Raw genomic sequence first — 24,912 nt, 5'->3', positions numbered from 1 at the left:
ATGATAGCAGATCTTTCAGTATTTTTTTTGGTCATTTAGTGCCCAGTACACTTATTATAAACCATTTATGAGTGAAATTTGCTTGTCATTTTTATCTAAGATACAAAACAAAAGAGCTGAAGAAAAGTCATGAAAGTGCTAGCAGGTATCAAAGAGGACGAATTTAAAAGGTGCTTCAAACACTGGAATGAATGTTTGGATAAGTGTATTAATGCTAATGGAGAGTACTTCGAAGGAGATTAAGGTTGTATTTGAAAACAATAAAGTATATGCTTTCTAGAAAGAAATTCCGGTTATTTTTGGGTCCCCCCTCGTAAATATAATGTGTGTTTATGACATTAAAACCATGTCACATGTTTTTTATTTTTATTTATTTATTAATATTGTTTTTAGTTTCCAGATAATTAAGATTTTTGATAGTCCATACAGTCAAATATGCTACCAGATAAATGTGTTTCCATTGTGTCTCTATTTTGTTTGTATAGTAGTTTGGTGCTATGTAGTGAGTGTGTGAAAGTCACACTGCTCTTATATGCATATGATTTAGTTTCTGAATGTTACTTTCTTTTGTCAGTTATGCTTTTTAGCTTACTGATAACAATCCTGTTACACTTTAGATTGTGAACATGTTTTCATCTGTGCCCTTGATACATAAATAATTACTGTATTGCTTCAGACTGTTATAGGTTATGGTGATGGGAAGACAAGCTGGCAATGTGGTGGAAGTCTTATTAGTAGCAGACACATCCTTACTGCTGCTCATTGTGTGACGTCTCCTAGTGCGTGAGTGAAACATTTATATGTAGTTGAGTGTAACAGTTCATAGAAGGATAAATTTAGTTCAAAGAAAAGGCAGATGGAAGTACAGAATTGTTTTTTAACAAGTGAAACAGGAGAAGGGCAAGGATCAAAGTAATTCTGCAATACATTGGGACTTAAGGGATTATTTGTTTCCCGTAAAATTTTACTAAAATTTAGAAAAGAAAATCTATGGGGTAAGTAGTAAAGGCCACCCAGATGCTAACAGTGTATAACACAAATCCATAACAGTTAATCTTAATAACACAGTCCCTTTACCCTGCTACACACATGCTTCATCTGGTATTTAGTGTGTATGTTTACCCTAACACAGTGAGAAAAAGAGTCCAAATTGTGATATTATTATTCTTAGCTATCTTTACAATCTTGACACAAAGATACTGTTAGCTTTTCTTTTGTAACTTAGATTGACAAAACCAGTAATATTAATAAAGGTCTGGGGATAATGGATAATTAACAATGGAAAATTTAGAATGGAATTGGAGGATGGGTTGTAAATAAATCTCTGCTTGCTTTTGCATTGTTTTACAGGTGACATACAGAATTATATGTTGTCATAAACATGAGAACCAGTATTTAAACCATTTGTAGTTTTTGTCCCACTATCTTCTCTTTAGACTTTCAGACTTTCTTTCCCCATATTTTGGCTTACAGTTCAGCACTGTTTTTGGTACTGTGGTTCTCTTCATGAGTTCCTCACATTTCTTACTGTTGTTGTTGTTGTTGTTGTGGTCTTCAGTCCTGAGACTGGTTTGATGCAGCTCTCCATGCTACTCTATCCTGTGCAAGCTGCTTCATCTCCCAGTACCTACTGCAACCTACATCCTTCTGAATCTGCTTAGTGTATTGATCTCTTGGTCTCCCTCTACGATTTTTACCCTCCACGCTGCCCTCCAATGCTAAAGTTGTGATCCCTTGATGCCTCAAAACATGTCCTACCAACCGATCCCTTCTTTTAGTCAAGTTGTGCCACAAACTTCTCTTCTCCCCAATCCTATTCAATACCTCCTCATTAGTTACGTGATCTACCCACCTTATCTTCAGCATTCTTCTGTAGCACCACATTTCGAAAGCTTCTATTCTCTTCTTGTCCAAACTAGTTATCGTCCATGTCTCACTTCCATACATGGCTACACTCCATACAAATACTTTCAGAAACGACTTCCTGACACCTAAATCTATACTCGATGTTAACAAATTTCTCTTCTTGAGAAACGCTTTCCTTGCCATTGCCAGTCTACATTTTATATCCTCTCTACTTCGACCATCATCGGTTATTTTACTCCCTAAATAGCAAAACTCCTTTACTACTTCAAGTGTCTCATTTCCTAATCTAATTCCCTCAGCATCACCCGACTTAATTTGACTACATTCCATTATCCTCGTTTTGCTTTTGTTGATGTTCATCTTATATCCTCCTTTCAAGACATTGTCCATTCCGTTCAACTGCTCTTCCAAGGCCTTTGCTGTCTCTGACAGAATTACAATGTCATCGGCGAACCTCAAAGTTTTTACTTCTTCTCCATGAATTTTAATACCTACTCCGAACTTTTCTTTTGTTTCCTTTACTGCTTGCTCAATATACAGATTGAATAACATCGGGGAGAGGCTACAACCCTGTCTCACTCCTTTCCCAACCACCGCTTCCCTTTCATGCCCCTCGACTCTTGTAACTGCCATCTGGTTTCTGTACAAATTGTAAATAGCCTTTCGCTCCCTGTATTTTACCCCTGCCACCTTCAGAATTTGAAAGAGAGTATTCTATTCAACATTGTCAAAAGCTTTCTCTAAGTCTACAAATGCTAGAAACGTAGGTTTGCCTTTTCTTAATCTTTCTTCCAAGATAAGTCGTAAGGTCAGTATTGCCTCACGTGTTCCAACATTTCTACGGAATCCAAACTGATCTTCCCCGAGGTCGGCTTCTACCAGTTTTTCCATTCGTCTGTAAAGAATTCGCGTTAGTATTTTGCAGCTGTGACTTATTAAACTGATAGTTCGGTAATTTTCACATCTGTCAACACCTGCTTTCTTTGGAATTGGAATTATTATATTCTTCTTGAAGTCTGAGGGTATTTCACCTGTCTCATACATCGTGCTCACTAGATGGTAGAGTTTTGTCATGACTGGCTCTCCCGAGGCCATCAGTAGTTCTAGTGGAATGTTGTCTACTCCCGGGGCCTTGTTTAGACTCAGGTCTTTCAGTGCTCTGTCAAACTCTTCACGCAGTATCTTATCTCCCATTTCGTCTTCATCTACATCCTCTTCCATTTCCATAATATTGTCCTCGAGTACATCTCCCTTGTATAAACCCTCTATATACTCCTTCCACCTTTCTGCCTTCCCTTCTTTGCTTAGAACTGGGTTTCCATCTGAGCTCTTGATATTCATACAAGTGGTTCTCTTCTCTCCAAAGGTCTCTTTAATTTTCCTGTAGGCAGTATCTATCTTACCCCTAGTGAGACAAGCCTCTACATCCTTACATTTGTCCTCTAGCCATCCCTGCTTAGCCATTTTGCACTTCCTGTCGATTTCATTTTTGAGACGTTTGTATTCCTTTTTGCCTGCTTCATTTACTGCATTTTTATATTTTCTCCTTTCATCAATTAAATTCAATATTTCTTCTGTTACCCAAGGATTTCTATTAGCCCTCGTCTTTTTACCTACTTGATCGTCTGCTGCCTTCACTACTTCATCCCTCAGAGCTACCCATTCTTCTTCTACTGTATTTCTTTCCCCCATTCCTGTCAGTTGTCCCCTTATGCTCTCCCTGAAACTCTCTACAACCTCTGGTTCTTTCAGTTTATCCAGGTCCCATCTCCTTAAATTCCCACCTTTTTGCAGTTTCTTCAGTTTCAATCTGCAGTTCATAACCAATAGATTGTGGTCAGAATCCACATCTGCCCCAGGAAATGTCTTACAATTTAAAACCTGGTTCCTAAATCTCTGTCTTACCATTATATAATCTATCTGAAACCTGTCAGTATCTCCTGGCTTCTTCCATGTATACAGCCTCCTTTCATGATTCTTGAACCAAGTGTTAGCTATGATTAAGTTATGCTCTGTGCAAAATTCTACAAGGCGGCTTCCTCTTTCATTCCTTCCCCCCAATCCATATTCACCTACTATGTTTCCTTCTCTCCCTTTTCCTACTGACGAATTCCAGTCACCCATGACTATTAAATTTTCGTCTCCCTTCACTACCTGAATAATTTCTTTTATCTCGTCATACATTTCATCTATTTCTTCATCATCTGCAGAGCTAGTTGGCATATAAACTTGTACTACTGTAGTAGGCATGGGCTTTGTGTCTATCTTGGCCACAATAATGCGTTCACTATGCTGTTTGTAGTAGCTAACCCGCACTCCTATTTTTTTATTCATTATTAAACCTACTCCTGCATTACCCCTATTTGATTTTGTATTTATAACCCTGTAATCACGTGACCAAAAGTCTTGTTCCTCCTGCCACCGAACTTCACTAATTCCCACTATATCTAACTTTAACCTATCCATTTCCCTTTTCAAATTTTCTAACCTACCTGCCCGATTAAGTGATCTGACATTCCACGCTCCGATCCGTAGAACGCCAGTTTTCTTTCTCCTGATAACGACGTCCTCTTGAGTAGTCCCCGCCCGGAGATCCGAATGGGGGACTATTTTACCTCCGGAATATTTTACCCAAGAGGACGCCATCATCATTTAATCATACAGTAGAGCTGCATGTCCTCGGGAAAAATTACGGCTGTAGTTTCCCCTTGCTTTCAGCCGTTCGCAGTACCAGCACAGCAAGGCCGTTTTGGTTAATGTTACAAGGCCAGATCAGTCAATCATCCAGACTGTTGCCCCTGCAACTACTGAAAAGGCTGCTGCCCCTCTTCAGGAACCACATGTTTGTCTGGCCTCTCAACAGATACCCCTCCGTTGTGGTTGCACCTACGGTACGGCCATCTGTATCGCTGAGGCACGCAAGCCTCCCCACCAACGGCAAGGTCCATGGTTCATGGGGGGGATTTCTTACTATACTTTATTATTTTGTGATTCACGTTCAGCATCTTTAATTCTTGTCTGTTATCTTTCTTTCTCATTCTATATGGTAATATGCATTGTGCCACAATTACATTCTCATCTCTGTATAAATTATTTGTTCTGGCCTGTTGTTTAGCTAGTGTGTCTTATTCATATTCATAAAGCAGTGTTGGCACCACCAGTATTTCATCAGATTTAATCATTATTTCCTGTCTGTTGTTCCTGACATGGGTGTGTACATAAGGTTGCATTCATAATGTACAAATTGAAGATCTCTCTGCATAATGCTGGTAGCTCTAATTTTTCAAGTTTCCATTAAACCAACAGTAACCTTCTAAAGACAATTTGAATTCTGGGTTGTGTGAAAATTTTGTCTGATCCCTAATGGTTCTTATATACTATGACAGTATTTTCACACAAACATTTATCCTCTAGATCTTCTGGCATGTGTTTCATTATTAGAGTTACCTCTTTCTTGCCATAAAACAGGTCTGTTTTTGTGAAACAGATTTCATAAAAAAAGACCATACTTCATCTCGAAAGTTATGCAAACATCATGTACAGCTTGCAAATAATGTTAATAATACTACTGTTTTCTTTTATCTGGTCAACAAGGCTAAACGTTGCACAGACACTATCATGAAAAAAACTGAAAAAAAACATAAAAAGATAGCACAGCTCAGGAGACAACAAAATCTCAACACACAAAAGTGAACCATAAGGAACCTAAGCACATGCACCAGTTTTACCCAAGACTGATTAATTTCACAGCCACAAAATTAAACAACGAAGAAAAAGAGCTGTTAGGAAAAGGACTGAAATATAATGTGAATGCAAAAGTAGATGAGCAATACATGGAAAACCTCATACAGTCAGAAGCTATTTTGAAACGGGAGTAGTAGTGTGAAAACACCAGTGTGAACACTGGGCTAGCAAAAGAACTGATAAAAAAATTAATTCTTAAAATTGAAACAGGCATGGAAAAACAGAATGAAAAAACAATAAAACACAGAATCCATAATGCTCAATAAACTCAGAAAGAAAATCCGAGATGAAAACATCATTATTTATGCAAACAAAGGAAATACAGTTGACCTTACAGAAAAACAACAATACACTGACAAAACACAAGAGTTCATTTCACAAAATAATAATAGAAAATCGAAATCAGATCCAACAAACAGATTTCAGGGTAAGGTAAAAGATATCTTTGAAAACATATGCTACACATTAGATGACTGAGAAAAAGGAAAACAAATACCAAGTAAACCCACTGTACCCATCCTATGATGCAACCAATGCTCAATAAACTAAATATCCTTTATGTTTGATTGTAAAGTATAAAGAAAACTCCGTCCAAACAGGCTTTGGAAGGCCCAACGGTGTCGACCGGCCGCTGTGTCATCTTCAACCCACAGGCCTCACTGGATGCGGATATGGAGAGGCATGTGGTCAGCAAACCATTCTGCCGGCCGTTTTGTCAGTTTACAAGACCAGAGCCGCTACTTCTCAATAAAGTAGCTCCCCAATTTGCCTCACAAAGACTGAGTGCACCCCGCTTGCCAACAGCTCTAGGCAGACCGGATGGTCACCCATCCAAGTGTTACTCCAGTGCGACAGCGCTTAACTTCGGTGATCTGACGGGAACCAGTGTTACCACTGCGGCAAGGCCGTTGGTGATTGTAATCTATGAAATTTATTTATTTTATCCATCTTTCAGCGTTAACATGCAATTGATGTGGTCAGAAGAATTACAGCTATTTGTACATTGTTTTACATAATGAAGTTCCCCCTTACAAATTTGCAGGATACATGTTGAAATTACTGGCTGAAACCTATAAAATGGAAGAACTACTATAAGAAACATCTCAGTTACCACAACTCATAAAAGTTTTGTCTGGGATTTTTATATCTATCCTTCTCTCTTTCAACATAGAAAATATGGCTCTGACATACCAGTAGCAGAAATAATAGACATCATACAACAAAACCTGAAGGATAACAGTCACCTACCACATGAATACGTCACAGAAATACACAAATTGTTAGAACTGATGACTGAGCAGAACTACCTTCAGTTTAATAATGAGTACTATTTACTAAAAGATGGGCTACCAATGGGATCCTCAGTGTCAGGTGTCGTAGCCAACATTTCCATAAACCATGTGAAAACCAAATTTTTGGAAACATTATCACTATGAATTAAAACATACTTTATTGGATCAGATATGTGGATGATATCCTTTGTTTAATTGATGAATGTCCAGCAAAAATTGATAAATTGCATGCAGATATAAACACAATACAAAAAATATGAGTGTCAGAATGGAGAAAGGAGTGACAACCAAATAAACTTCTTAGATATAACCATAAAAAAATAAAACAATCAGCAGAGCTTTGAAATTTACCGTAAACCTACAACAGACATTTTCATATGTCAGACTTCAAATCACCCACACTCACAGAAGCAATCAGCACTCAGATTACGTGCTTCATAGACTCAACACAGTACCAGTCAGCACAGAAAGCTAGCAGAAAGAACTAGACATCATCACACAAATAGCAACAAACAATGTGTACAACAGCAATTAGTCACAAAGTTAAACAAAAACATTAAACAATAGATACAGGCAATAAACATGACACATACTCATGCAAAAACAAGAGCACAACAAACAATCGCACAACCAAGCATGCACGGCAACAGAACAACACACCACAGAAACAAGCACACACAGCAACAGATCATCATCATCACACAGAATACATCAAAACAAGAAAGAAGATTCACGATGGTACACAATGACCTACAAGCACAAACTCGCACATAAGGTAACAAACATTTTCAAAAGACATGACATAAACATTGCATTCAAAACACAGTTCGGTCCAAAATTACTTTCCAAAAATAACAAAAGACACAGATATCTAACAGAATGAAGGAATATACCAACTACAATGCAACACATTTGATGAAAAATATGTAGGGCAAACCAGCAGAACATTTGTCACCCCGCACAAAGAACTTATCAGAGCCTGGAAATATGGGACAGGCCACTCAATTTTTGCAAAACATTTAAGAGAAAATAATCAAAAACCTACTGGGGGGGGGGGGGGGGGAGAGAGAGAGAGAGAGAGAGAGAGAGAGAGAGAGAGAGACATGAGTGTAGTTAGAATAAATGAGACACCTCCTAACCTTATAGGAAAATTACCACACATACAAAACAAAGACTGAAAGGAAGAGACTACTAAATGACCAAGCAAATATGATTGGCTACTAACTGTTTACACTGATCATATGACAGACAGTAATCTCAATCGATGATCAAAAATCCTGTTTCTATCACAAGAATAAAACAATAATAATAACAATAATAATAATAACAATAATAATAATAATAATAATAATAATAATAATAAAATTTAAAAAATGTGCGCACACATTCTCTCGGTTCAAACTGGTCTCTCTCAGTTCAAACTGTGTAAACTCATTCTGGAACCTGGAGTATGCAGTGATGTGTTTTTAAATTATACCAGCAGTTTACTCACTCTATATTTAGGAAGAGGACAAAGATTTAATGGCTCATAAGTATGCGGAAATGTATGCCAATGACCTGAGGCACTTCAACAATGTATAAGTTTTCTGAATTTAGGGCAAACATTGGTTGAAATAAGAGAAAAATATGGCTCAGTGGACATTAAAAGCTACATCTGGGGGTATGAAACACAGTGTGAAGAAAGCTTAGTATGAAAAAAAAAGTGTTTCTTCTTTCATACGTATACTTTTTAGATTAACATAATATGAAAAACGTACTTCGTGTTTGTTAAAATGCATTTGGTAAATTTAGAATTGAACCATTTTGGCCACTTAGAATGAATTCAGCAAGTCTGCAATAAGCATCCTGGAAAAAGTAAAAACTGGTATAACTGGGGTCATACTCGGCTGAAACACTAAAAAGCTAAGACATATTTAGGTTTTTAGATGCAAAGGATCTCAACTTTCAGAAATGGTTCAACTTACTTCTGTATTAGAGCTGACCTGATGCTGGTTAAATTTCAGGGCAGCCAGCAGTAGCCAAAATGGGATGAAGTTGCAAAAAAAAAAAAAAAAAAAAATTCATATCAAAAGAAATAAGTAAGCCATAATACTCCAAAAAGAAAAAAGGGAAAATAAAATCATTTTCTGGCCCACAGCAATTCAAAATGAATATATATTTCATTGCATCCCTTGATTAAAAAAGGAGTTTTCAATAACTTAAGAACCTTACTCATAACTTTACAATGAAACCGTACAGAACCAACTGCTACATAGTGTAGCAGAGCGAGCCTGCCTGTTGTGCCAATAACATGTGGCAGCTTGCCTGCCTGTGAACAGGCAAGCACGTGCAGGTTGAAAGTGGGATGAATAAGCTTCTGGTGTGTGCAAAACAAAAAAATTGTGTAATATTTCAGGACACCCACTGAAAATGCCTTGTAACTAAGGCTAAATGTGTCTGGGTGTACAAGATAAATAAGAAAACTTAATGTGCAGGATGCAAAGGACATTTCTCTTTTGAACTACTGTAATTTATATTATTTTTTGCTTTGAAGCAATGTGATTCAGCACTGTAAACAGAAAGTATGACTGAGAAAGCTCTGGCCCAACCTTACCTATTCTTCTCTCTTCTCTGTTGAATGTGATTGAACTAATGATGTATCCTGAATAAACATTGTATACCCACTGTATCAAAAGAATCTCATAGATGCATTTTTCATGATTGGCAAATTTTACGGTAATGCAATTTCTCAGTTATATAGTCACAACCAGCAGCTTGGAATAATTTATCTTATGCACTTACAGTTCTGTACATCTTACAGCCAATCATTTGTCATTTATGTGCATCGTATATCTGTTCACTTTCATTTCAAAATTTCCACTTCTCCTGCACAGAGATGTGGTTGCTATTTCTTCACTAAAAATGATTCTTTCCCATCAGTTGACTCCTGTAAGTTGTTAAACCCAGAGCTAAATTCTAAGTCATTCATTAGTCTTTGAACAAATGCACTATTATGTTTATTAGGGCCAAGAATACAGGTCATGATTCAAAAACACTTAAATGTTAATAACACTGTTACATAAGATTCCTGTAAAAAAATTGCATCAGTTAATCTCTTGAATAACAATGTTTCTAATGACTGGAGCTAAATATTTACTAAACAAACAAGAGAAGTGTCATCTTCCTGCCCTCACACCTTTGTCTTAGCCCATACTGAATCATTTTCTTTAAATGCCAGAATTTAGTGTTGGTGGTAGTGAGATTCAAATTGTACTGGAGTGCTAGGTTCATCAGGGTTTTACATTCTCTGCTGAAATTCACCCTCTAATTCATCTAAAGTCATTTGGTCACCTGCAAAAGAAAGATTTGCATAAAAGTAATCGTAAATATTTGAAAGAATTTTAGAGAGACAACACAGGGTCAGGGGTCACCATAATGATTAATTGAATTAAATTTCCATGTAAAGATAAAAACTAAAAATCTAATCAGAAGATATTCTTTGATACTTCCATGGATTACAATAATTTTTCACTCAGAAAAGCTCTAGACATTTACAAGGATTCTATAGCCTCAGAGTTTAAAAACACACAAACAAGCTGTGTGTTAAGGTTATTAAGACCCAATGGATGTTGGCTGATACCATATCATCCTCTTGCAATGCAATGGCATAATATGGATGCAATATCAAGGGGCATATGATCAGCGCACTGCTTTCCTGGCCATGTTGCCGACTTTCCAGAACTTGGAGCTGCTAATTCTCAATCAAGTAACTCCTCAGTTGGTATCACAAGCTGAGTGTGCTCTGTAGCAGTCCTTCCATCAAGAAAAATTGATGGCAGTACTGGAATTGAACCTAGATCACTTGTATGTACAAACAACAGTTTTTCCACCATATTTTATTTTACTTACTGATGTTCAAAATTTCATTTTGTCCCTTCTTTGGTGTAACAATGACTCCCTGGTGATTCTCCTCTCTTTTTTCTCTAATCAATCCTGATTGAAAGTTGGTAATTATTTTGTTTTTATCTGTATGAGGATAACTGTTATTTTGATTTTCTTACATAACAAATCTCTATTATTGGTTAGACCTTACTTAACAAGATGGGAAATCTTGCTTTTAAAATGAAAAGAAGCAGCACACTACAAAATAAACATTTCAGTTTTAAGGCACTGGGTACCTGGACAAGTCATAAACTTAGGTCTCTCCTACTAGAAAGCAGTAATTATTTCTCATCTTAAATTATGCCATAGCGTCCTACATGCCTAAAAAGTACTAAGAATTACAAACTGAGTCTAAAAATGGAGGGAAGTCTGAGTTAAACAGCTTATCACTTATATTTGAACAAAAAGACTAAAGGGCATCCAAAGAAAGGGAAAAATATGTGTGAGTGGGGTGTGTGGGGTGGGGGTGAAGGACGGGGTGCCTACAAATGTGTGACGATCTCTTAAACCCCAAGCTTAACTGAGCCAGAGACACAAATGTAGTGAGACTGCTGTATTTGATGACATACTTAAAGATGCAGTTTAAACATTTCGACAAGTAGCCTGAAATGGGTCCTGTATCTCTTCACCAACTGTTTCCAGTATAAGTACATGCCAAAAGCACAGCCTAGGAAAAATCCCAATAGTTGCCAGATCAAGAAAATAACTGTGAGTGACAAAATATTAGCTTCTATAAGGGATTGGGTAACTGGGTGAAACATGCGCAATAAGGAAACTGTAGATAGGACAGATAATGATGATGCTACACAGGAGCTCATAATCCACTAAATATGATTGTCAATGAATGTTGAATATTTTGTAGAAAAAGGCTACAGAAAACTTAAGTCAGAAAGTCTCGTATCATTAATCGTAAGGCTACTTGAAGAGAAAACTAAAATGTCTTCAAAAGCTCAAATTACATACAGGTACACTCGTAAAGCTTATGATCCTTTTATCAGTGATTGGACAAAAGTGGTAGTTACTTATTATTAGTTATTATTTATTTATTTCTAATTTGTTAGTCATTGCTCTTTTGTTAGTCATTGCTACCATTTATTTGTTACTAGTGCCATATTTGGCAGATGCCACACTCCATTTAATCGAGGAGACAAGATGAACCCATAAACTATGGACCTTAGCCCAGGAGGGCTGGTAGTGGACTTTCGCTCCTTAATGTAACAGATAGCTAAACTGTAAGTGCACCTACATTGGCTGTATCTGTGGAGAGGCCAAATTAACATACCATTCTTCAAGAGGGTCAGCAGTCTTTTCAATAGTTGCAGGGGAACAGTCTGGATGACTGACTCATTGGGCATAATAAGATTTAAGCAATATTGCATAGCTATGTTGGTACTATGAATAGCTGAAACTAAGGGGAAACTACAGCTGTTGCACTTCCTGAGGACATTAGTTCTACTGTATGTTTTAATGATGACATTTTCTTGGGTAAAACATTCCGGAGGTAGAAAAGTACTTCTTTCAGATCTCTGAGCAGGAACTACTCAGGAAGATTTTTTCACCCAGAAAGACAAATCTGCAGTTCTATGGTCTGGAGTGTAGAATGTTGAACACTTAATCAAGTAGGTGAGTTGGAGGATTTAAAAAGAGCAATGGACAGGTTGAAATTGAATACAGTAGCAACTATTGAAGCATGGAGGCAGGGATAACAGAGCTTCTGGTTATCTAAGCACAAAGTTATTGTATAGTGCTAGTGGAGGAGTAGATCTCAAGATTAATAAGAAAACAGAAATGTAGGTGAGCATCTATAAACAGTATAGTGAATGCATCTCACAACTGAGATTAATAAAATACCAACATTCACCACAGTAGTACATTTTTATAGACCTACTAGCTCCACAGGTGAGGAAGAGATTGAAAGAGTATGACATTAAAAAGTCAGGTTGTTAAGAAAGACAAAAATTTAATTGTAATGGGGGATGGATTTCAGTAGTAGCAAAAGGAGGAAAACAAGACAATAGGAGAACATGAACTGTAGGAAAGAAATGAAAGGAGACGCACAATTCTATCACCGCTAACACTGGGTTGAAGAATCATGAAATAAGGTATATAGGAAAGATTTGGTGTTCATATAATGGTAAGACAAGAGATTTTAAAAACCAGATTTTAAACTGGAAAATATTTCAAGGGCTAGACATGGACTGCCCATAATTTACCGGCTACAAACTGAAGATTAAAAAAAGTAGAAAGTCAGGAAATTAAGAAGTGTGTCAGATAAATTGAAAGAATCACTGCTTGTGGAGAGTTTTAAAGGGAACTTCAGGTAACAATTGACTAAAACAGGAAAAGATAATATAAGAGAAGGCAAATGATAGCTTTGGGTGATGAAGTAGTGAAGGCAGCAGTGGATTAAATAGGCAAAAAAAACAAGAGTCCATACAGGTCCTTGGATAACACAAGAGATATTGAATTTAAATGACAAGAGGAAAAAGTATAAAAATGCAGTAAAAGAAGCAGATAGAGGAATATAGATAACTAAAAATGAGACTGACACCATACAAAATGGCCAAGCAGGAATGGCTAGAAAGAAATGAAAAGTTGTAAAGGCTTGCCTGACTATTACAAAGATAAATTGTTGCCTGTGAGAATATTAAAAAAAACCTTCAGAGAAAAGAGTAGCAGCTGTATGACTATCAGGAGCTCAGATGAAAAGCCAGTGATAAACAAAAAGGGGGGGGGGGGAGGGAGACTGAAGGTGAAAGGAATTTATAGAAGAGCTGTAGATTGAAACAAATTTGAAGACAATATAATGAAAAGTGAAAAGGAGTTAAACAATGAGATGGAAGATATGGTACTGCAGGAAGAATCTCACAGAGCACTGAAAGGTCTAATTCAAAATGAGGCACTTTGAGTAGATAACATTCACTCAGAATTTTTGGTATCCCCGGGACAGCATGTCATGACAAAACTACTCAGCTGCTATGCAACATTACAGAGATAGGTGAAATTCCCATGGACTTCAAGAATAATATAATAGTTCCAATTCCAAAGAAGGTGGTGCTGCCAGTGTGAATATTACTGTAGAATCAGTTTAATAATGCATGGCTGCAGGACACTGATAGAAATTATTTGCAGCAGAATGGGAAGACAGGTAGAAACTGACTTCGGTGAAGATAAATTTGAGGTCTGAGGAAAAATATGCACATGCATGGCATTACTGATAATAAGAATTTTCTTAGAACATAGACTGAAGAAATGAAAACTCTCATTTGTAGCATTTGTAAATAGGGGAACAGCTTTTGACTGTGTTCACTGGAATACACTTTTTGGAGCTGTGAAGGTAGCAAGGATAAAATTCAGGGAGGAGAAGATAGCCTGCAACTTGTACAGAAACCAGACCAGTTATTAGTCAAAAGATATGATAGGGAGGCAGACAATGAAAAGGGAGTGAGAATGGGTTGTAGCCTACTCCAGATGTTACTCAGTCTGAACATGACCAAGGTGAAATTTGGGAAAAGGATTTAAGATCAGCAAGAAGAAATTAAAACTTTGAGCTTTGCTGAAGACATGGAAAGTTTGTCAGAGATAGTGTTGTGTTTGGAATAACAGCTGAACAAATTGGATATAGTCTGGAAAAGGTATTATAAAACTAATATAAACAAAAATAAAACAAGAGTAATTAAATGTACACTCCTGGAAATGGAAAAAAGAACACATTGACACCGGTGTGTCAGACCCACCATACTTGCTCCGGACACTGCGAGAGGGCTGTACAAGCAATGATCACACGCACGGCACAGCGGACACACCAGGAACCGCGGTGTTGGCCGTCGAATGGCGCTAGCTGCGCAGCATTTGTGCACCGCCGCCGTCAGTGTCAGCCAGTTTGCCGTGGCATACGGAGTTCCATCGCAGTCTTTAACACTGGTAGCATGCCGCGACAGCGTGGACGTGAACCGTATGTGCAGTTGACGGACTTTGAGCGAGGGCGTATAGTGGGCATGCGGGAGGCCGGGTGGACGTACCGCCGAATTGCTCAACACGTGGGGCGTGAGGTCTCCACAGTACATCGATGTTGTCGCCAGTGGTCGGCGGAAGGTGCACGTGCCCGTCGACCTGGGACCGGACCGCAGCGACGCACGGATGCACGCCAAGACCGTAGGATCCTACGCAGTGCCGTAGGGGACCGCACCGCCACTTCCCAGCAAATTAGGGACACTGTTGCTCCTGGGGTATCGGCGAGGACCATTCGCAACCGTCTCCATGAAGCTGGGCTACGGTCCCGCACACCGTTAGGCCGTCTTCCGCTCACGCCCCAACATCGTGCAGCCCGCCTCCAGTGGTGTCGCGACAGGCGTGAATGGAGGGACGAATGGAGACGTGTCGTCTTCAGCGATGAGAGTCGCTTCTGCCTTGGTGCCAATGATGGTCGTATGCGTGTTTGGCGCCGTGCAGGTGAGCGCCACAATCAGGACTGCATACGACCGAGGCACACAGGGCCAACACCCGGCATCATGGTGTGGGGAGCGATCTCCTACACTGGCCGTACACCACTGGTGATCGTCGAGGGGACACTGAATAGTGCACGGTACATCCAAACCGTCATCGAACCCATCGTTCTACCATTCCTAGACCGGCAAGGGAACTTGCTGTTCCAACAGGACAATGCACGTCCGCATGTATCCCGTGCCACCCAACGTGCTCTAGAAGGTGTAAGTCAACTACCCTGGCCAGCAAGATCTCCGGATCTGTCCCCCATTGAGCATGTTTGGGACTGGATGAAGCGTCGTCTCACGCTGTCTGCACGTCCAGCACGAACGCTGGTCCAACTGAGGCGCCAGGTGGAAATGGCATGGCAAGCCGTTCCACAGGACTACATCCAGCATCTCTACGATCGTCTCCATGGGAGAATAGCAGCCTGCATTGCTGCGAAAGGTGGATATACACTGTACTAGTGCCGACTTTGTGCATGCTCTGTTGCCTGTGTCTATGTGCCTGTGGTTCTGTCAGTGTGATCATGTGATGTATCTGACCCCGGGAATGTGTCAATCAAGTTTCCCCTTCCTGGGGCAATGAATTCACGGTGTTCTTATTTCAATTTCCAGGAGTGTAGTTGAATCAGATCAGATGATAGTAAGGAATTGAATTAGGAAATGAGACAATAAAAATAAAAAATAGTAAATAGCTTTTGCTATTTGTGTAGCAAAATAGCTGACAGTGATTCAAGTAGAGGGGATATGACACGTGTGTCAGTAATAGCAACAGAAATGTTTGTGAAAAATACAAAGTTCTTAACACTGAAATTTCTTGACAGCAACTATAAATTTAAGTGTTCAGAAGTAATTTCTTTAGATATCATGGCACAAAAGTGAAATATTGAAGGTAAACAGTTCAAACAAAAAAAGACTAGCAACTTTTGAAATGTGGTGCTACGGGAGATCATTTAAGATTAGGTGTGTAGAGTGGATAACTAATGAGGAGGTACTCATTCAAACTGGGAGAAAAGAAATTTACTGCACAACTTGGCTTAAAGAAGGGCAGTTTTGTAGGGCACATTGTGAGCCGTCAAGGAATCGTCATATTGGTAATGCAAGGTGGTTTGTGGGTGCAAGGTAGAAACTGTAGAGGAAGATCATGGCTTGTCTATAGTCAGCAGGTTCAGATGGATGTAGATTGTAGTAGTTATGAAGAGGATTGCACAATTTAGTAAATCAACACAGTCTTCGGACTGAAGGCCTCAGCTATAAGATGGTGATCATTGCAGTTGAGCATGTTTTCCTTTCAACTCTCTCTACATCTACTTCATGAACCGTGACAGCATTGTTAACATTTACTATGGCAACTTGGTGCTTTATATACCTGACCAGGGACCTGGAAAATAAGATGATTCAACCACAACAGCTAGTGTACTTTATGTATCTTGATATGACATTTATTTCAGGGAATAAGTACTCTCAGTTAAATATGAACTTTTACAATGGGCTCCCCATAACCTACTTTACTCTCGTTCTGGCAACATTTTGCTTGCGTTAAAATATTTTCATAATGAGTAAACAGAAACATACAACGTTACCTCTCAAAGAAAAACTGAATGCACTGAAGCGGATAGACAATGGTGAAAATGTGTATAAACTGGCAACGGAACTAGGTGTTGGTAAAGCAACCATTTGTGATTGGAACATGAACCGAGTGAAGCTTGAACAGTTCTGTGCCACGTCTTCAGGGAAAACACTTGAAATTTGACAGACTTTGAAACAGTCCCAGTACGATAAAGTGGATGAAGCTCTTTCCCTTTGGATTACGCAAGAAAGAGGAAGGGGAATTCCTTTGAGTGGGACATGGTTCAGGAGAAGGCTGTTTACCTGTAAAAGTTAATGAATGGTGATGAGTCTTTTAGTGAGAGTGTGGGTTGGTTGGACAGATTCAAAAAATATCATGGAATCCACCAGATAACAATTACTGGAGAGAAATTTCTTCTGACTGTAATGCAGCGAAGAAATACTTGGGCGAGTTTGAAAAACAAAATGATAAGAGAGGGAAAGTATTCTCCCCAACAAATTTATAATACTGACTAGAGTGGCCTTAATTTTAGGGCATTGCCAACAAAAAGCCTGACATCAAAAGCAGAAGCCAATGCTCCTGGTTTTAAGATGTGCATAGATCATACGACTTTATTAGTGGGCAGATATGCTGCTGGTAATCACAAGCTGCCTTTAATGCTGATCAGCAAATCTGCTACGCCCAGATCTTTTAAAAACTGCAACGTGAAGTCCTTACCCGTAATTTATCACAACCAGACAAAAGCATGGATGGGTGATAAGCTGTTCAAACAAATTTCGGGCTTGCAGCCGGTCGTCGTTCAATACTTCGCACGATATTTCAACTGGGCACCTGCCAGTCATCTTCAGGTGAGCCATCGCAGACTGGCGATAACGTCCTCCGCTCCGCAATATATAGCGTACTGTAACTATTCTGCGCATGCGTTGAAAATTTGATAATTGAACCAACACTGCCCGCTGGCAGCACCCTCGCTGGTGGAATAGCGGAACTCAGTCGCCCTCTGCGTTGCTGTTTGCCATGGCCGTCGACGCACTCTGTCGTCTTCGATTTGAGCAAATCGTGGAGATGATGGGATTCCATGCACTGTCCAGCTGGTAGCCGCTGTGACGGTTTAACAGACTTTCTGCCAGTTGTATTTCTACGGATTCTTTAATAATGGATTCCCAGAAAGACGTTGCTGTGGACAAAATCATTGTTTTCTCATACTCCATTGAATGTCCAGTAGAAATACAATGTTCAGCAATAGCGGACTTGCTTGGCTGCAAAAGGCGGGTGTAACGTTGATGTTCAGTGCAGCGTTCTTTCACGGTGCATGTGGTTTGACCTATGTAAGCCATACCACATTGGCACGGTATCTTGTAAATTCCGGCCTTTCGTAGTAACAGATTGTCCTTAACTGATCCCACAAGGTCCACAATCTTCGATGGTGGGCGGAAAACCACTTTTACCTGAAATTTTCGGAGGATTCTTGCTATTTTAAACGAAGTGTTGCCAACGAAAGGAAGAAAAGCTAAAGATTGTTCCGGCATGTTCTCCTCTTTATTCACTTCCTGCTTCTTAGTTTTAACTGTTAGTGCCCTGTTAATCTGCCGGATGGAATACCCATTTTCGCTGAATACTGTCTTTAGATGGGCGAGTTCTTGAGATAAGCTATCTATGAACAAGTGTTTTAAGCAAACTCATGGTTTGCGATGGGTGATGCCAACTCGATGCTTGCAGGTACAAATCAGTATGAGTGGGTTTTCGGTAAACTGAATGCCCTAGAGAACCATCATTCTTCCTTCGAACCAGGATATCCAAGAAAGGCAAACAACCATCTTTCTCTATTTCCATGGTGAACAGGATGGTGCTATGAATGGAGTTGAGGTGATGTAGAAACTCCATTAATTTATCTTCTCCATGAGGCCACACCATGAAAGTGTCATCCACATACCACCAAAAAACTGTTGGCTTCAGGGCAGCTGATTCAAGTGCTCTGTCTTCAAAATCCTCCATAAAAAGGTTGGCGACCAAAGGAGACAGGGGGCTACCCATGGCGACACCGTCAGTCTGTTCAAAATATTCTTGATTAAACATAAAATAAGTTGAGGAAAGTGAGTGCCTGAACAAAGCAGTGATATCAACAGGAAACATGTTACCAATCAGTGTCAAAGAATCTGCAAGAGGAACTTTTGTAAAAAGTGAGACCACATCAAAACTTACTAGAAGGTCTACACTGCTAAGACGAAGAGCCCCCAGTCTATTGATAAAATCAGCTGAGTTTCGTATGTGATGTGAGCACTTGCCTACGAAAGGTCTCAGTAAGGAAGCGAGATGTTTAGCTAAATCATATGTAGGAGCTCCAATGTTGCTCACTATTGGACGCGGAGGAAGACCCTCTTTATGAATCTTTGGAAGGCCATACAGTCTTGGAGGTACACAACCATGTGGTTTTAACCTCTTGATGGTCTCTTTCGGTAAGGAGGAGGAATTTAATAGTGCTGAAGTTTTTCGCTGCACACGTCCTGTAGGATCGTAATCAATCCTCCTATAGGTAGAGTCACTTAGCAAACCATACATCTTATCTTTATACACACCACGAGGTAACAAAACAGTTGCATTACCTTTGTGAGCTTTCAATACCACTACGTCAGGGTCCTCTCTCAGATTTTGTAATGGAGCCCTTTCTGCAGAGGTTAAATTACTGCGTTGAGTAGGAGCCTTCAACAGAGCACAGCAAGTTTCCCTTCTTATTTCGTCTGCGACATCCAAAGGAAGACGTCATACAGCTTCTTCAACACCACTCAAAATACTTATTAATGGTGGTGCTGTAGGTGTAGGTGCAAAATTGAGTCCCTTGCTTAATACAGACAGTGTAGCGTCGTCCAAATTCTTCTCCGCGAATTTGACAACGGAATGTCGTACCATTATCCCTTCTGGCGACGGCTTCTGTGGCAACAGTTGATCAAATTTTGATATCTGCCGACAATTAGAATCATTGTGGATCCACTCGAACTTGGCCGAAGTCACTCCAACGACCCAGTCCCATGATACAGGAGAAAGATACCTTGCAACCTTCAGATGTAACTGGTAAAGTTCTGCTGAAATAGCATCTAACCTTCGTCTTGTATAGCAAATCCTCTCCTTGACAATAGCATGACTAACCTTCTCAGTAATCTTCCGTGCAGTAGCAGCCTTAATGAAATGAGTCAGTCTAGCAAATTTTGGTATTATGCCATGGTCCCGACATCTCAATAAAAAGGTTAATGAACTTAAAAGCTTTGCCCTTTTACTACATAGCTTCTCGAAACTTCATATATGTGAGGCCATCTCCTCCCCGTAAAGGCGTCTGATGTGAATTTTAAAATTTTCCCGGCGAATTGACTGTTCAAACAAATTTCAGGCTTGCAGCTGGTCGTCGTTAAATACTTCGCATGATATTTCAATTGAGCACCTGCCAGTCATCTTCAGGTGAGCCATAGCAGACTGGCGATAACGTCCTCCGCTCCGCAGTATATGGCGTACTGTAACTATTCTGCGCATGCGTCGAAAACTTGATAGTTGAACCAACACTGCCTGCTGGCAGCGTCCTCACTGGTGGAATAGCGGAACTCAGTCGCTCTCTGCATTGCTGTTTGCCACGGCCGTCGACGCACTCTGTCGTCTTCGATTTGAGCAAATTGTGGAGATGGTGGGATTCCATGCACTGTCCAGCTGGTAGCTGTTGTCACGGTTTAACAGATTTTCTGCCAGTTGTATTTCTACGGATTCTTTAATAATGGAGTCCCAGAAAGACGTTGCTGTGGGCAAAATCATTGTTTTCTCATACTCCATTGAATGTCCAGTAGAAATACTGGATTTACTTGGCTGCAAAAGGCGGGTGTAACATTGATGTTCAGTGCAGCGTTCTTTCACGATGCGTGTGGTTTGACCTATGTAAGCCATACCACATTGGCACGGTATCTTGTGGTAAGCTGTTCAAAGAATGGTTTCATGACCAGTTTGTTCTCTCTGTTCGACAGTTTTCTAAGGAAAATCATTTGTCTTCCCATGCAATCATTTTGATTGATAATGTGCCATCTCACCCCAGCACTGAGGAATTATATGATGGAGAAATTGTGGCGAAGTTTTTGCCGCCGAATGTTACACCACTACAGCTGATGGACCAGGGCGTACTGCAAACATTGAAACTGATTTACAGAAAACAATTTTTAAGAATGCTGGTCCAAGATGATAGCATTCCTTTAGTGAACAAAATAAAAAAGACCAATGTGAAGGATGTTGTTTATTGGGCCGCTGAGGCATGGCAGAATATTTCAGAAAATACTCTGAGAAAATCATGGAGAAAACTGTGGGCATCTCTTGACTTTCAGGACAACTTAGTTCAAAATGAAGAGGAAAATCTACTACAGATGATACAGACAATCCCTAGATGTGAAGAAGCTAGTGAAGGAGATGTTAGATGAGCAGATGGCAGCGGATGGGGCATGTGTGGAGAACCTTACTGACACTGATTTAGTTGCTGCTGTGACTCAAGACCAGGAAGAAGTGGACTGCTGTGACGGAAGTGAAAATGAGCCTGAAAGCGACAAAGGAGAGCTGGTGCCACACAGTCAAGCAGCAGAATCCCTTGACTCGCACTATGTTATTTGGAGCAACAGCCCATTTCTACACCTGCTGACTTGATGTTTATGAAATGATGGCACAACTATGTGTCATATAACAGACTGTCTTCATTATGCCAAAAAACAAGGACTGTGTTTTTGTCATCTAAAAAGTAGGGAAAAATGTCTGCTGTATTTTAGTAAGTTTGACAGCTTTTCTTTCATTGTTATGTGTTGTTTAAACCTAATGTTTTCTTGCCAATTTTGCTAATACATGTTTACTGTACTGTGTAAATTAAAATAGTGTGTATGTACAGCAGTTAACCACACAGTTTTCCATACTTAGATTTACATTTTTCATATTCGCATTAACTGAACATTCAGATTACCGGGGTTTGGATTAGTGGGACTCTGCTGTATATTTCAAATAAAACAAAGTAGTATTCAAATCATCTTTACATGTGTTCTCTGTGGTTTTCTTGGCATATTTATTGTATTGAATAAACTTTGTTTTTGTATTTTTTGTTTTGGTTAATAAACTGCAGTATAAAAATAATTGGTTTTTGTATCCAGGGGGTGTGCTAGGCGAGTACTTCTTGGAGCCTTGTTGTTGAATGAAACAAATACTAACACAGAGCCCCAGGAGTTTAATATTGTACGTCGGATACGCCATCCAAGATACAATCCGCCCAAACGCTATAATGACATTGCCATCTTTGAGCTGGACCGTGATGTTTCGTTTACTGGTTTTGTAAGGCCTGCATGTCTGTATGACACTTTTGCCCCTCCAGCATTTGATAAGGGCATTGCCACAGGATTTGGTCGTCAGGATTGGCGTAAGTTTGTTTTATATAACAATTTTAAATACCAGTGTAATGCATGCTTACAAATGGCTTTCTATTAGTTTCTCTATATAAGTGTCTAGCATATTTTGAATACTCTTACAGAGCTTAACTGTTTCACTCCTATATTGTCCCCAGTATGGACAAGCATAAACAGATGTAAAAGAGAGAGAGAGAGAGAGAGAGAGAGAGAGAGAGAGAGAGAGAGAGAGAGAGAGAGATATGACAAACATTGAATTCAATAGAGGAAGTGTCAACTTACAGATGGATCCAACATAACCCAGAAAAATCATTGCTCTTTTCTGATCCATGTCACAGAATGATAATTTTTACTGTGTCACAGGGTGTGTACATCAGTTTCTCATACTTTATCTACTAGCTTCCTCTGACCGAGGAAGCTACTAATATAATATGCAATCAAATAAAAACAACACAGATGGGAAAAAAGTACTATGTATACTGTTTATTATTTCAAAAGCAATCACAACAATTGTTAACACATTTAATCCACTATGAGATAAGATGGTCAATGTTATCATGGAAAAATTTTTGTGATTGCCTATGGAACCATGATTATACCCACAATATTGTTGTACCTGTGTTATTCTGATTACGATGTAAAGTTCTACATCTACATCTACATTTATATTCCGCAAGCCACCCAACGGTGTGTGGTGGAGGGCACTTTACATGCCACTGTCATTACCTCCCTTTCCTGTTCCAGTCGCGTATGGTTCGCGGGAAGAACGACTGTCTGAAAGCCTCCGTGCGCGCTCGAATCTCTCTAATTTTACATTCGTGATCTCCTCGGGAGGTGTAAGTAGGGGGAAGCAATATATTCTATACCTCATCCAGAAACGTACCCTCTCGAAACCTGGACAGCAAGCTACACCGCGATGCAGAGCGCCCCTCTTGCAGACTCTGCCACTTGAGTTTGCTAAACACCTCCGTAACACTATCACGCTTACCAAATAACCCTGTGACGAAACGCGCCATTCTTCTTTGGATCTTCTCTATCTCCTCCGTCAACCCGATCTGGTACGGATCCCACACTGATGAGCAATACTCAAGTGTAGGTCGAACGAGCGTTTTGTAAGCCACTTCCTTTGTTGATGGACTACATTTTCTAAGCACTCTCCCTATGAATCTCAACCTGGTACCCGCCTTACCAACAATTAATTTTATATGATCATTCCACTTCAAATCGTTTCGCACGCATACTCCCAGATATTTTACAGAAGTAACTGCTACCAATGTTTGTTTCGCTATCATATAATCATACAATAAAGGATCCTTCTTTCTATGTATTCGCAATACATTACATTTGTCTATGTTAAGGGACAGTTCCATTGGACATGCATGGATATCCACAGGAACTGGCACTGTGGTGACCACAGCTGTTACAAAACATATGAAATGAATTCGCAATTGCAAATAAGTGCTATTATCACCTGTAGAATGGTATGATAACGAAAATGGGTGCCAGACTGAGACTCCAATCTGCTTATTGCAAGCAGTCACCTTATATTTTGGCTATCCATGCATGACCCATGGCCAGACCCAAACTTCCATATGTTGTCAACCCTGTGTCTATGACCTGTACTTGTACATCCGTTGTGTATATTCCCATATGGTTTAGGCGTTGTGCTTGGAAGTCACTTGCCCAGTATTGCAGTGCCTGTGTTACTCTGATTACAGTGCAAATTTCCTTTGGACATGCAGGCATGTACACAGGAACAGGCACTGCAGCGACCACAGCCATTACGAAACACATCGAATGAATTTGCAATTGCAAATAAGGACTACTATCAGGTGTAGAGTCATGCACAGATAGCCAAATGGTAAGGCAACCACTCACAAAAAGCAAAAAATCAGGGTTCGATTCCTGGTGTACCACAAATTTTCATTGTTGTCATTCCAGTCTACTGCCAATGGTAGTCTTTATTCACAATTGTGAATTTATTTTATGATTATACCCAGGTGGGCACCTCTTCATCTGAAATGAAGTGTTGCCATGAATGTTTTTCTTCAGAGCTCCAAAAAAATTGGAAATCACATGGGGAGATATCACGACTCATACAGAGGATGTGTAAGGGCTTCCCAGCTAAACTTATACACCATACTCAAAACAGCCTTTTCAACATGTGTGGAGACCCTTACACATCCTCTATACAGTCCCAATCTCACCCCACGTGATTTCCATATTTTTGTAGCAAGACATTTGTGGCCATTTATGTGCTTCTGATAAATAAGTGCAATCACTGTTTCGTAGGCAACTGCAAACTTTTTTCCGTGAAGGTATTGACTGTCTTGCATCACAGTGGGATAAATCTTTTAACAGTTGGTAGAGCACTTGCCCATGAAAGATGATGATCCGGGTTTTGAGTCCTCATTCCTCACAGTTTTAATCTACCAGGAATTTTCATTACCTGCATTCCTTCAGCATCTTAATTCATTCCATGTGATTATTTACTTTATGATGGAGATGGAAAAAGATCGCACATTACCCTTCCTGGATGTTGTGGTACAAAGGGAAGCTGATGTAACACTGGAGCATAGCTTTTGGTGCAAGCCTACTTGCACTGATTGCAATTTGTAGGCTACAAG

General features: G+C 39.6%; 1 protein-coding gene across 1 annotated transcript in view; it reads left to right on the top strand.

Annotated features, from left to right (window-relative positions):
• The window catches only part of LOC126262371 (serine protease snake-like), a 140,742-nt gene that overhangs the window by 102,804 nt on the left and 13,026 nt on the right, over positions 1-24,912 (top strand). Inside the window, exons 4-5 of the mRNA XM_049958966.1 lie at positions 677-783; positions 22,037-22,299. Coding sequence (XP_049814923.1) covers positions 677-783; positions 22,037-22,299 — 370 coding nt within the window. The remainder of the gene's footprint in view (positions 1-676; positions 784-22,036; positions 22,300-24,912) is intronic.

Source organism: Schistocerca nitens, chromosome 1, assembly GCF_023898315.1.
Source record: "Schistocerca nitens isolate TAMUIC-IGC-003100 chromosome 1, iqSchNite1.1, whole genome shotgun sequence".
In the NCBI taxonomy this organism is placed as follows: Eukaryota; Metazoa; Arthropoda; class Insecta; order Orthoptera; family Acrididae; genus Schistocerca; species Schistocerca nitens.
Note: the sequence above shows the minus strand (reverse complement) of the source record. Positions and strands in the feature narration are given on the sequence as shown.